General features: G+C 43.6%; 1 protein-coding gene across 2 annotated transcripts in view; it reads left to right on the forward strand.

Annotated features, from left to right (window-relative positions):
* Window positions 1-1,438: 1,438 nt before the first annotated feature.
* The window catches only part of SEC24D (SEC24 homolog D, COPII coat complex component), a 97,048-nt gene continuing 84,441 nt past the window's right edge, over window positions 1,439-14,045 (forward strand). For both annotated transcript variants that reach the window (XM_080915100.1, XM_080915101.1), the window contains exons 1-3: window positions 1,439-1,535; window positions 3,653-3,812; window positions 11,388-11,511. In XM_080915100.1, coding sequence (XP_080771226.1) covers window positions 3,695-3,812; window positions 11,388-11,511 — 242 coding nt within the window. In that variant the 5' untranslated portion in view covers window positions 1,439-1,535; window positions 3,653-3,694. The remainder of the gene's footprint in view (window positions 1,536-3,652; window positions 3,813-11,387; window positions 11,512-14,045) is intronic.

Here is a 14,045-nt window from a genome sequence, read left to right on the forward strand (position 1 = left end):
GATACTCTGCATGGCCAGACGCCTGTAATAGTACAGCAAGGAAACTTAGGACTGAGACCTCAGAGACTGTGACACAATGGAAACTTACCTTTAAATTACCTTTTAATTTTATTTTCCCCCTTTTAAAGGGAAAATTACGCTTTAAATGGTTTCTTTTCGAGTGACAAATCATTGACTCAGTTGCCTTAAAATTACTAATACAGTGGGCAGTGGTAGCCCATGCCCTTAATCCCAGCACTTGGAAGACAGAAGCAGGTGGATCTCTGAGTTCAAGGGCAGCCTGGTCTACAGAGGGAGTTCCAAGGCAGCAAAGGCTACACAGAGAAACCCTGTCTCAAAAACAAACAAACAAACAAACAAAAACCGGACAAGAACAACCCTGCCCCTCCCCCACAAAACAAATGTCTTGATAATGATAATTCTAATAGAAGACCTGGCAAGCCTGTGAGGAACTATCTTGATTATAAATTAACTGAGCTGGGAAGACCCACCCATTTTGTGTGGCATTATCCCCTGGGCCAGAATTCTAGACTGTATAAAAAGAGCCAGACACAAGCACTGGTTGCTCTCTGCTTCCTGACTGAGCATGCAAAGCGATCAGCTGCCTCAAGCTACCCGAATCAAGATGGATTACACCCTTGAACTGTGGACCAAAATAAACATTTTTTTTCCTTTTAGTTGTGGTTGCCAGAGTATTTTATCACAATAGGAAAATTTACTCAGATAGTTTTTGTTTGATTAGTCAAGCTTTAGGAAACTTTTATTTCCGGTTACTGAGAAGAAGGTGCAGAGAGGGCAAAATCACTAGGCTGCTTTCATTTCATAAAATTGAGTGAAGTGTAAACTCGGCTGTGGACTGAACTCAGACTCCCTATTTGACAGTGAGATATTTCGGAAACTGGCCTATTGGTCCTGATTTTAGGGAAACATAGGTGTTTCTCAACTGTTTCTGTCCAGTTGATACACGCCAGTTCCTGTTTGTGGGTGTGGCATACCATCAGTAGCTCACAGTTAAGTGGGGGAGCCCCCACGTTGGTTCAGGAACCCTGGCTTCTTTGAGGACATTTCAGCTGAGCCGCCCACACAGAACCAGACTGCCTTGGGCCTTCCTTCTTCTGTTGTTGTGCTGGAAGACGTCATCAAATTGTCCGTACACGTGCCAGATTGCTCTTGCAACTGTGCACTCCCCGACACGCATCGCTTCCATTAAGGAGAGCACAGTGCAACGATCCAGTGCCACCTGTTGAACCCAGAGCGCGCCCTCCTCACCCCATCCGTGTCCCCGCCACAGGCACCGGAGGATCTTTGACAAATTGGAGGAGGCGGGGCCTCGAGAAGGAAAAGCTTAGAAGAAAAGACCCGGAAAGAGGCGCGAGGCCGCAGCGGGAGGCGCGGCCCCGCCCCCGCCGGTGCGCGCCGCGGGAGCGAGCGGGTCCAGCGCGCGCGCGCGGCCGGGCGCCTGACGTGGCACTCAACCCAGAGCGACTCGGTGGCGGCGGCGGCGCGGGACGCGGGGCGCGGAGCGTGCAAAGCAGGTAAGGCAGACTCGGGGCGCGGGGCGCGGGGAGGAGGGTGGGGAGGATGGGGAGTCGCAGGTACAGCGGGCTCGGGGCGCGGCTGGGGGGTGCGGAGTGTCCACACGCGGCTGCACCGCGACTCCCCATCAACTTGGCTCCCCGGTTCCCAGTGGAAGAGAGGACTGGAAATAATCCGAGGGAAAATGGCAACTCCAGCGTTCAGCTTCGGGGCATCATTAGAGGGAAAGGAGAACTTGTCCAGGGTGACGGTGGAACGGGGAAAGGTGTCTTTGTAGAATCCGAGCGCTCGAGGTTTGGATTCGAGGCCGGTTTGTGCCAAGTGGCTCTCTGCCATGTCGCCGCTTGCAGCTGAGTCAGGTTTCTGCAACTTGGTGTTCTGGGTGAGGAAGTTTGACGTGGCAGAGTAGGGTGAGGAAGCGAATCCCTCCCAGGACCAGGGAAGAGGGCTGGGCTGCTTTCAGTCCTTTGCAGGGAGCATCGCTGCCCGGCTTCCCTCCCGCAGCTGCTGCGTGGGTGCGCCGGTGCGGTCTTCTAAAGGCGCTGGGCTGCATGGAGCCAAGAGGCTGCCACGTCTCTCTGTGTGCAGTGGGAGGAGGGAAAGTGTTGTCAGGAACACAGTGGACTCGAGACCTTTGTCTGCCTTTCTGTCCTCCCATTAAGGAGACAGTAACCTCTTCATACCCTTTCTTGGTTGCTATTCAGAAGCTAAAGGTTTAATATGAAAACAAAACTAAATTTGTGGATGTTAGCTTTCCCGTTTTAAATTTGCATGCCATTTCCAGAATAAAGAGATCCCATGTCTTACTTAGAAGGCATTACTAATCTTACCTTAAAACCACGAACCAGAAAGAAAGGAGAGGGACCGGAATGCTTGATGGTGAAACTCGAAAAAAAACTAGAGAATCAGGGATTCACACTAATATGGCTTTTGGACACTTCATTTTCTAAAACAGAAAACTGAGGCCCAAAGAGCCGCCTCAATTTACTATGTCACAAAGCTATGCAAGGCTAGATAGGAAACAAAAACCTGATTCTTTTGCCAGGCTTCCGAGCACCCCTGTCTTGTTACAAATAGTTTTTGAAAGCCAGGCATGAGGGCACATTCCTTTAATCCTGTCACTAGGGAGGCAGAAGCAGGTAGATCTCTTTGAGTTCGAGGCTAAACTGGTCTATTAAGTACAGGACAGCTAGGGCTACAAGGGAAACCTTGTCTTGACAGAAAAGAGCCAACCAACCAAACAGAAAACAACCAAAAACCAACCAACCAACCAAACAAACAAACAAACAAACAGAAAACAACCAACCAACCAAAATTGTCTTTTAGAAACCTTCTAGGAGATACATTTTAGCAAAACCTGGAAATATAAAAGTGTAAAGCTAATTGGTATTTGGGCTCTAAATAGACTCAAGATGGTACTGTTATATTTGTGATTGTTTATGACGACCCACATATGAAAGGTTTTGTTTTTTTTTTAAGATCCTTAAATATAGGTTTGTATATTCTTAGAGGGGTAACGTCATCTAAGTCTGAAAGAAGCCCTAGCATCTTGGACAGAGATAGTTGGAGCTGCCACTGGCTTGTCAAATGATGACTCACAAAGACTGCTATCATGTCTGTCTCAGGTTATATTTGTTGGACTATGGCTTTTCCTTGTCTTAACTACAGATTAAGTAGAGTAATTAGAAGGGCACCAGGAATATCCAAGTCACAGGCCACTTGTAATCATGGTGGTCAGTCACTTGGACAACATAGTGTATTCTCAAAATGTAACCATGGAAACCAAGAAGCAGAATTGTAGGAATACTAATGAGAGACTGTTCGAAACAATTCAGGCCTCCAAGGAAAAAGTGGTAGCAGTTGCTCTTCAGATTTGTGCCTGCGAAATTTCCTGGGACCACACCAGAGGGATGTTACTGAGTTCCTAAGATATGTCTTAAGCCATATCCAGGGAATAAAACTATGATACATTGTGTTGTATAAAATGAAGATTATTTCAAGAATGGACACATTTACTTTTCTTCAAGATATCCAAAATGTTTTGATTGTGTTTATATTTTTAATGACAATAAATATCTAAAGTTCTTTTGCTAACATCTTGTTTCCACTCTTGCAGGGTTCTTCTGCAGAAGCTCTCCTTTGGAATGATATTTTCATAATGAGCCAACAAGGTTATGTGGCGACACCTCCCTATTCTCAGTCCCAGCCTGGAATGGGCATTTCTCCCCCTCACTATGGACACTATGGGGACCCGTCTCATGTGTCCTCTCCACCAGGTAAATTATTCTTTTTACTTATACATGATTATCCAATCCTCAGGCTTAGAGACATGGGGTATTCCTAGTTGGTAGTACTGAAGCCATGGTTTGACATAATAGCATCATTTGAAGTGCCTCTTACAGCAAGTCACATAAAGCACACACTTATCTTTTAGATCTGCTTCTTCAGCGTAGAATTCTTTCCTAGGCCTGGACCAGTATTTTCTACAGTTCTATAGTTCATACATGTTCAGGCATGGCATACTCATTTAGAGCAATTTGTTATCTTGAAGTCTGCTTTTTACTAGCATTCCACATCACATATGAACATCAATTATTAGGATCAGCACCTAAACCTTTCATTATTACAAAACAAAAACAAACTAGATGGGGCAGGGGCACATGCCTATAAGCTTAGCACTCAAGCGATATAACCAAGAGGGTAAGGAGCTCAAGGCCAGCCTGGGCTATATTGGACCCTATTGGAAACAAACTAAACCTCGAAAATCAATAACAGAGAATTTTGGTCTTTTAGCTAGTCCAGTACAGTCTAGCAAAGACTTAAAAAAATAATTATCTTAAATGTCTGAGTTTTTGCCTGTGCATTCGTATGTGTACTACCTACCTGTCTCCCAAACTTGGCTTTGAGCAGTCACAAACATCTTCCCACTCCTTTCTTCACTCCCATCCTGTTACTGGGTTTGTTCATTCCACCCCATCTGTCACCCAGGTCACAAATAGTCTCTTAACCCTTAGGCTTCTGTCCGGTGCTGCCTTCTGCCAGACTGTCAGATCTTGAACTGGAACCGTTCAGCTTAAAACCTTTCATGACTTCCCTTCACCTCTCTTTGTACATTCAGTTCCTCCCTCGGGCCTGCGTTGTTTTACCCATTTTCTTCTTTTTTTTTCAGCTCATCTGCCCCATCCCGTTATCCATCTCTACACAGACACCAACTCAGTGTGTCTGGAGTGTGGTTTACATGTGGTGCCTGATTAGCACCCTGTTCTGCCCATAAAGATGATGGTCCTTTGTGTTGTCTTTAAAGCCCTCTATCACGAACAGCGTCCTACTTTAACAAGCAGCTCTGACCAGATGTTTTCCCAGCTTCCTTATACTTCGTTTCCCTGTTTTGTCTTCTTGACACTGTCTTGGACTTTAAACCGTTCTCCACAGTGTCATACTAAGTGGAACGGGCTAAGTCATAGCACTTGCTACACACACACACACACACACACACACACGCACATGCACACACACACACACACACACACACACACACACACACACACACACACACACACCATTGCATGTGATCTTTTTGTTTGTTTTCTGGAACAAAACCTACTTGTGACTTTTTGAAGCATCTGTCCTACCAGCATAGTTTTGTAGAAACTCCATCTCCATCGCATCCATTGATTGTGTTTTTGTAGTTTTCGTGTTACATAGTAACAAATCGAACAGATTTATTGAGTGAGCAAAGTATTTGTCAGAGGACAATAAATACAAAAGTCTCAATCTCAGTCTGTAAATTACTTAGTTATCTTCAGGACAATGCAGCACACAACTTGACAACTGCAGTTCTTGGGTAGAAAGGAAATGGAAGGTATCAGAGAAGCACATGGTGGCACAGGGAGAGAAGTTCCAAACTCTGTGATGGCATCAGGGACAGAGCATCCTCTTAGTGGAATGACCTGAAAGGCAAGTGAGGGTGGGCCAGGTGGGAAGGTGGCTCAGACACTTAACAGAAGGGCAGTGGGAGGTGTCCTTAAAGTACAAAGTAATGGGGCCTTATCAATGGTGCTGCTGAAGTGACTTGAACCAGAAAGGGTCACACTCCAGTGCATAGTACAAAAGGTCTACAGTAGATATTAGAGGATGTGGAGGAGAAACTGGAGTTAGGTGTACTGTGTTCGGCCAAGGGTTTCTAAATCTTAGCATTCTTAACATCTGGGGCCAACTCTTTTACATGCTCTCACTTTCTCTTTCTCTCACCTGTATGTGTGTGTGTGTGTGTGTGTGTGTGTGTGTGAGAGAGAGAGAGAGAGAGAGAGAGAGAGGCAGAGAGAGAGACAGACAGACACAGAAAGAGAGACAATGAGTCAGAGAGAGACACAGAGAGAGCGAGAGACAGAGACAGTGTGTCAGAGAGAGACAGAGTCAGAGAGAATCAGAGAGAGTCAGAGAGAAACAGAGAAAGAGAGAGACAGAGAGACAGAGAGAGACAGACAGAGAAAGAGAAGAGAGAGACCCTGTGTATTTAGCAACATCCATGGGCTATGCCTTCCATATTCCACTGGTACCTCCCTCTTTCTCTGGCAGTTTTAGCAAACCAAAATGTCCTCACATTTTCAAGTGTCTTTTGAGTGGCAAAAAACATCTGCTTCTAGAAGCAGAGAGACCAGGCACATTATTTTTGAGGTCTGGCCTGGATGGTGCTGTGGGTGCTACTACACCACAAGTTCACATAGGTAGCCAGCTGCTCAGAGCTTTGGGAGCGCTGGCCATTAGCATTTGCATATGTAACAGGAGCTCATATTTGTTTTGTTTTAGATGAAGATTCTTCCCCAAAAATGTTCTTTGATTTTTTTTTTCTTTGTTAGAAATAGGGTCCAATTTAAGGTCTACTTTTCTGTGATGTTGTTTTGGTCAGAGTCACTTTGCTGATAACAGAATCCATTGTGGTGGAAGGGGTTTGTTAAAGGATGCCAGGAGACAAAGAGAAAGGCAGAGCTCCAGACTTAGGAACGTTTTATCTAGTCTACAGAGATGCACAGCCCACACAGGACCATTCTATCAAAAATCACTTCCTTCAAAGCCAGAAGGATAGCCCATACCACAGACTGGTCAGAGATTCTCAAAGAAGTGTTGCTTTGTATTTAAAAAATCTAGATTGTAGAGGACCCAAGGAATGGAGCATCTATATGTCTATCTCATGAAGGGGACTGGAGGGAACTGATGCTTCTGCAGAGTCAACTAGCCCATAATGCTTGCTGCCGTGTTAAAGATAATTTGTGAGTTTGATGCTTTCCAGTGCTAGAAGTAAGTTCTTTGTCTTGCTGTGGATTTCTTTCCCTCCTGGCGTTTACCTCTTGCTCTAAAGAGCCCAATCATCTGTGTCTGGTTCCTTTTGGCAATGCCAGCTGTGTGGCCCAATGAAGAATCTGACTGGCCATCGCCATGATACTGCTGTCTGTTCGCCCGGGGTATGGAGTCCAAATGATACATCTGACTTTGTAGTCTGTCTCCAACCAATCTGGACGGCGATTTCCATTCTTGTCACTTTACCCCCACCCTGATGAGGCTGTGCTCTCTCAGACCAATGGTCAGGTACTGCTTCAGGCTAGAATCCCATATCTTGTCTGCTAATCTAAGAAGTCACTGTCCTGAAGGTGCATTTTAAGAGGTCTTTCCACATTGATTATTTTTCAGGAAGGGTTAAGAGGCCATCTGCATTTTGTAACTGTGGTCACATGACAGGGTCACTATTTCTTATGTGGTCGTGTCCTCCATGAGTGCTCTTAGTGCATTGGAGGCATGCTAAATGCATGTTGAATGAGTCTGAGTCACTGTTGATGTCCAGAAGTAAGAGGGAGAACCTAGCTTAATGTGACAGGTATATGAGAGTTCTCTCTGTGTGCTTCTGAACTGCTTTAAAGTCTCCTGGCCCATGTGGGGACTAGTAAAAATGGCCACTAACCTGCTATTCTGGCTGGGTTTTTTCTTTGTTTGTTTGCTGCTTTTTCCCCCTTTGGTCTTTTTGACACAATCTAGCGTTATCTGGGAAGAGGAACTGCAATTGAGAAAATGCCTCCAACAGATGGGTCTGTAGGCAAGTCTATAGGGCATTCATCACGATCATCATTATCATCACTATTGTCATTATTATTAAGTGGTTGATGGGGTGGGGCTCCCAACTCACTGTGGGTAGTGCTACCCCTAGATAGCTGGTCCTAAGAAAGCTGTATAAGAAAGCAGATTGATCAAGCTATTGAGAACAAGCCAATAAACAGCATCCTTCCATGGCCTCTCTTTCAGTTCCTGCCTCCAGGTTCTTGTCTTGAGTGCCAACCCTGAGTTCCCTCAATGGTGAGGTCTGGCCTGAGAGTTGTTAATGAAGTAGACTTTCTCTTCCCCAAGTTCCTTTTAGTCACGGTGTTTACTATGGCCAGAGGAACTAATGCACCTACTTATTTGAAAGGTGGGGTATCTAGATTATGCTGTGCCAGTAATTATTTAACCTGAAATGTTGGTGCTACTCCTGTGGCTTTCTACTTTTGTCCAAAACAACATTTTAAAAGTAGAGCACAGTGTGTTCTTAACTGTAGTCTATATGTTTTATTAAACTATAAGCTCTAAAAAAGGAAGATGAGACTCAAGTAAGGGCATATGGTCAGGTATGAAAAAAATGGCTATGAGTATTGTCCAACCTCTTTCCTCGGCTGGGAAGCTGGGAGAACTGGAGCAGGGGTTGTTTACTAGTGGAAGCAAGGTTAGACAGAAGCAGACATTTATCTGAACATTTACGGGGCTAAATATATATGTATATAAAATGTATCTGAATATATATTATGTATGTTTATCACATATATATATATTTAACTTGATAAAATATCACAGAATATATCTATAATCATGTCACATGGTATTACAATAGTATATATTTTTATTAGTTAAAATAATTTAAAATTAAGCCATCATATTTATTTTTTGTCCTCTATGGAAAACAGAAAGTAGAAGTTTGATTGTAAAGTTCACATATGACATTCCTCACTCAGGCTGTGATGTGTATGTACAATGGTCCCATCTGTTTAGGAGGCTAAGGCAGGGACCCTGGAGTCAAAAGTCTGTCTGGACTGAAGAGCAAGTTCAATGGCAGCCTAGGTAGTTTAGTACTATTCCATTTAAAATGATAAAATATAAAAAACAGCCTGGCTATGACTATGGCCTTAACAGGAGATTGACTCATGTGCGGGGTCCTGGGCTCCATCCTCAGAACAGTCAGTCTTCAGTTCCAGGACTCGTGCTTGAAAAAGCAAGTCTTGGTAGGCACTTAAGTCTATAATTTTAAAAACCACTGCTGCAACTGTCATGTGTGTTCAATTATCCAAGGATGTGGAAGTACCTTCATGAAGGTACAATGACAGTCTGACAGGGTCTTCCTGGGTGACTACAGTCCATGCCATCATTTCCTGTGTGTCTGTCTGTCTGTCTGGTAACTGCAGGAGGAAGGGAACAGAAAGTAGGTTGTATGTAATGTAGAAGAGCTCACAGGCAGCTGGGAGGTCACAGGGCACACTTACAAGGGTAGGGCCAAAGGTCAAGTGGATCAGGCTGGGTAGAGGAGATTTCATTTTTATTTTACAAAGATCCAACCTCAGAGGACGTTACGTGCTTAGCACTGAACAATGGCCAGTTAGTGCCAGCAAGGCTTAGGGGTCTTCATCACAGTGCTTGGGTTATTCTCTGCCACCGTTGCTCTAGAAGGAAGGAGAAAAAATGGCTGGAAAACTGTTCCAAAGAGAAACCTTAAAATACTCTGTACTATTGAAAAACTATGTTTACAACAGAGGACTTGGGGGACAAGAGACACTCAAGGAAAAAAGCAAACAAGCTAGGGGTATTTTGTTTTGCTTTTGCTTTTGTTTTTAATGATGTCCATTCTTCTCAGTGTTTTTAAAACCAAATACCAGTATACAGTATTTCAGAAAGTAATTAGACTTGGCAGATTTCCAATAAAATGTACTTATAAACTGTAAAAAATATGCTGTGTACTGGCTACTTTCATGTCAACTTGACACACGCTGACAGAGTTATCTGAAGGGAGGGAACCTCGATTGAGAAAAATGCCTCTGTAAGATCCAGCTGTACAGCATTTTCTTTTTTCTTTAAATACAGAAAAACATTTAACAGTGTTATCTCTGGTGTAGTGAGATAGTAGGCAATGAGTTTTTTTTTTTTTCTGACTTTTCAGTATTTTCAAATTTTATACTCAGAAAACATTATTTTAAAAATTCACTATTGTTCATTCAGAGATTTTTATAATCTGTATTAAACACAAAATAAATGTTTATAGTACTCAAAAGCGTAATGGGGAAAAACCCACTGATGTATAAGAGTGTATTCCTTGCTACTTGGGTATAATGTTGAAGATACAAACACTCCCCACTGCTATAGAAACACCCAGTGTTATGTTAAAGTGGGCGTAATGGACAACGTGCATGATGGCTTGATGACTTAACACCAGTCCCCCAAATGACTACGATAAATCTATGATGAAGAAATTCAATACTATGCCATTATTTTAGTTGGAAGAGCCACACCAAGAATCATGCCCTCCCCCCCAAAAAAAATTATGAAGGACTGTCAGAAGTCTAGTAGGTCTTGTTACTATTATTGTTAATGATTTCTTGGTAAAAATTCAAGTAAAAGAGTTAAAATGCTTAAAGCAGGAAAAAAAAAAGCACCATAGTGTTGAAATAAAACTAATGAGACTCTTGAATGTCTTTATTTGCAGACTATCAAACACAATAATTGGAGTAAATGACTAAATCTATTTGTTTGTAAAGCATCCTTGAATTCATGTTGTACGACAGATACCTTCTATTTTAGTTGCTAATAAAGGGCTACACAACTCAAAATAGTCTGATTTAAACTTATTACTTTGTGGCATAAATGGAAATTGTTTTTTAATTCTATCCCAGAATTTTTGTTAAAATGCAAACCTCAGCTACTATGTAATAATGTTAGAATGAATTCTATCTTTACATTTTTTTAAATCACAGAATTATAGTCATATAACTTAAAGTTAACTTTCAAAACTTTAGTCATTGCCTTTTTGTGTGTGACATACCCTCATGTCATTATTATATTGCACAGCATTTTCTTATTTAGTGATGGTGAAGGATCCAGCCCATTGTGGTGGTGCCATCCCTGGGCTGATAGTCCTGGCTTCAATAAGAAAGCAGGCTGAGCAAGCCATGGGGAGCAAGCCAGTAAGCAGCACCCCCCCCCCATTATCTCTGTATCAGCTCCTGCCTCCAGGTTCTTTCTGTGAGTTCCTGTCCTGACTTCCTTCAGTGATGAATGTGTGATTTCCACATCCTCTGAGTGTGATGACATTACCCCTCTGACCTGTCTCCGGATTTGCTGGAGGAACAGCCTGCAGTCCAAACACACTGTAGGGTTGTGTATCTCAGATGCTCTACCAGCCTGCTTCTGATGTATTCAGTTATTTGTTTGTTTGATTTTTACTACTTTACATTTTTTGTTTTTCTTTGTGTGATCTGGTGTTTGTGAGATACCCTATTCTGTTAAAGTACCTCTACTGCATTTATTTTATTTTTCTTTAACTTTTCATTTTGTTTTATATATATATATATATATATATATATATATATATATATATATATATAATTAAAATTATTGACAGGCAATAATAATAGCCACTCTGGAGCTATTGGTTAGCAGAGGTTGGAGGGCCTTGTGCTTATCCTTTGGCTTCTGTCTCCTTCATTATTTTAACGTTAACCTTCCATCTTTATTTTCTCTCTTGGTACTTTAACATTCTCATACTCTGCTCCCTTCCGTTGCAGGCTTGATGAAGCCATCGGGGCCTTCCACTGCTCCTTCGGGGTTGCTGCCCCCAGGCCCTTTACCTCCCGGACCCCCCCAGTTTGGCCCCAGTGGAGCCCATGCCCCTGGCCATCCTCCTCAAAGGTGAGCTAAGTACATGTCAACTCTAATGTGAATATGACCTAAAATACTATTCCAAAGGACCCTCTAAACTTGCATGGTTCTTGGTTGAAAGTTTACTCTCTTGGTAAGTTTTCTATCTTTAAAAAAATGTTTACTAGAGAACCCCCTTACAAAACAAAGCTCTTAGAAAAGCCAGGGACCAAAGACTTAGTCTGGACTTTAAAATATATAAAAAATGGCCTGTGTTAATGTCATGTGTTTTAGTTTGGAGTTATAGTCAGTGTATTTTGTTTCGAATTTCATATTGGTCTCTAGTTCCTTTAGACACCTAGTTTCTATATATCTTACAAATGCTAGATTATTCTGGGCATGGTAGCAAATATCTTTAACCCTAACTCTGGAGAAGTAGAAGTAGGCAGATCTCCCTGAGCTTGAGGCCAGCCTGATCTACATAATAAGTGCCAGGCCAGCCAGAGCTACATAGTGAGACCCCACCACCACCACACTCCCTCTCCACTCACGCCCCTCCCTGCTCCATCTGTCTCAGACCAAAACACTAAATCAAGACTTGGACCATTCTCTTCTTCAGAGCTGCCCCCACTCCTGAGCTCATTACCAGCAAGTGCTTAACAAAAGTTTTAAGACTGAATCCAATTAAGGTCAGTTGTGAGTCTAAGAGTTTGATAGGGAAAGAGTACACGGGCCAGCCAGGGACTCTTCGGCTGGCCTGCTGTAAAAGCAGCTCAAACAAAACAAAAAAAACCCCAAAAAACCAAAGCAAGCAAGTAAACAAACAAACAAAAAAAAAATCAAACCTCCACCTTCTTTTTGTTTGTAGTGAATTGAAAAAGAGAAGTCAGAGGCAGGCCTAGGAAAGCCAAGAACTATAGGCCTGAGGTATTTAGAGCCGGTGATCCGTAAAGGCCTGTCTCCTGGGATGGAACCAGCTACACACCTCAAGGCTGGGAAGCCCCAATGTCATTTGTCCCACAAGCTGTTGTCACCAGCATTTACCTTGGAACTGCTCCCAGGGTGGCCCTGAGGCCCCATTTCCTAGTTCCTATCCCTGGTTGCCAGGTGGAGTGGAGGAGGGGCACTGGAGTAAGTCTTTAGTAGGAACCTGCATTTTTTGAGGAAGGTTGACTGTCAGGCTGTCCGTCAGTCTGTCTGTCAATCCTGCAAGTAAGAAAAGGGAGGTTCTGAAATCATCAGCTGATGCTCTTGTGGAGCTTCAGAGTCTGACACTGCTGAATTTGTTTGTTGTGGCAACTGCCACCAAGATGTAGCTATGGGACCGTAGAACAGCTTCACACAGGAGACAGAAACTGGAGTTTCGTCTGTGAGCGTACCTGTGGCCTGGGCCCAAAGCAAGGGTTCAAAGATCTGGGTGTGCCTGACCGTCCTGCCTTAGTCTCCAAAGCACAATGGATGGGCAAGGAGGGGACCCATGCTGAGCGCCACTGGCTACAGTGGCATATACCTGTACTTAGCACTGCGGAGCATTAAGGCCAGAAGATTGTCAGGAGCTCAAGGCTAGCCTGGGGTATATAGCTCCAGGCCAGCCTGGGCTGCAGAGTAAAATTCTGCCTTAGGAACCCAAGTGTAATCTTACCTGCTGTGGATCCTGACCCTGTGCTCTCTGTTCGCCAGGCAAGTACACCCCCTGGTGCATAAGGACATGCCTGTTATGGGGGAACAGTAGCTTTTATTATTATTATTATTGGATTTGAAGCCTACTCTGCTAAGGACATCACGGTGGCTACTGTGACGCTGGTTAAAAGCCTGTTCTGTTGAGGTCTCTCTGACATATAGGTAAAATGCTTTCTGGTGTTTTGACCGAAAACATATAATCTAATTATAAATTTATGTTTATACTGATAAAACCAGTGCTGCTGTAAATTGGCAGGCCTGTTGTAAAAGCAGCTCAAGAAGCCACAGCTTGTGTTGGAGTTTGTAATCCATTGAGACAGAGAAAGTCAGACACAGCCCCAGGGAAGCCTTGATCAGAAAAGTATCCTTCGGGCGGGGGATGGCCATGCCGAGCCTCAGAACTGAGCAGAGTTCTGAAGACAAGTGACAGCTACATGCTCAGCATAGGGACATCATCCCTTCCTAGGTTCAGTACTGCAGGAGAGGGTGTGAAAACACACACACACACACACACACACACACACACACGAGAGCCAGAGGCTGGGGAGGGGGAGAGATGCTCTGAATCACCCTTCTGGCCATGACGTCATCAGTGTAACCACAAGCACACAGGAGCCATGGAAGAGACAGGGAGACAGACAGACACACACACACACACACACACACACACAGACAGACAGACAGACACACACACACACACACACATACACACACACACAGAACACCTAGAGGTACTGTCTGCCTCAGTAACAGCATATCATGGAGTAGTAACATAAGGACGTAATCTTGTCAGTCCAGAAGGAGGATGAAGAGCCTCCCTGCCCTTTCAGGACCTTAGAGGAGACATGCAGAGAAGGAATCAGTGGTTTTGAGACCAAATTTGGTCACTGGTATTGGCCTGACTG

This window comes from Micromys minutus, assembly GCF_963924665.1.
Source record: "Micromys minutus genome assembly, chromosome: 4".
Lineage (NCBI taxonomy): Eukaryota > Metazoa > Chordata > Mammalia > Rodentia > Muridae > Micromys > Micromys minutus.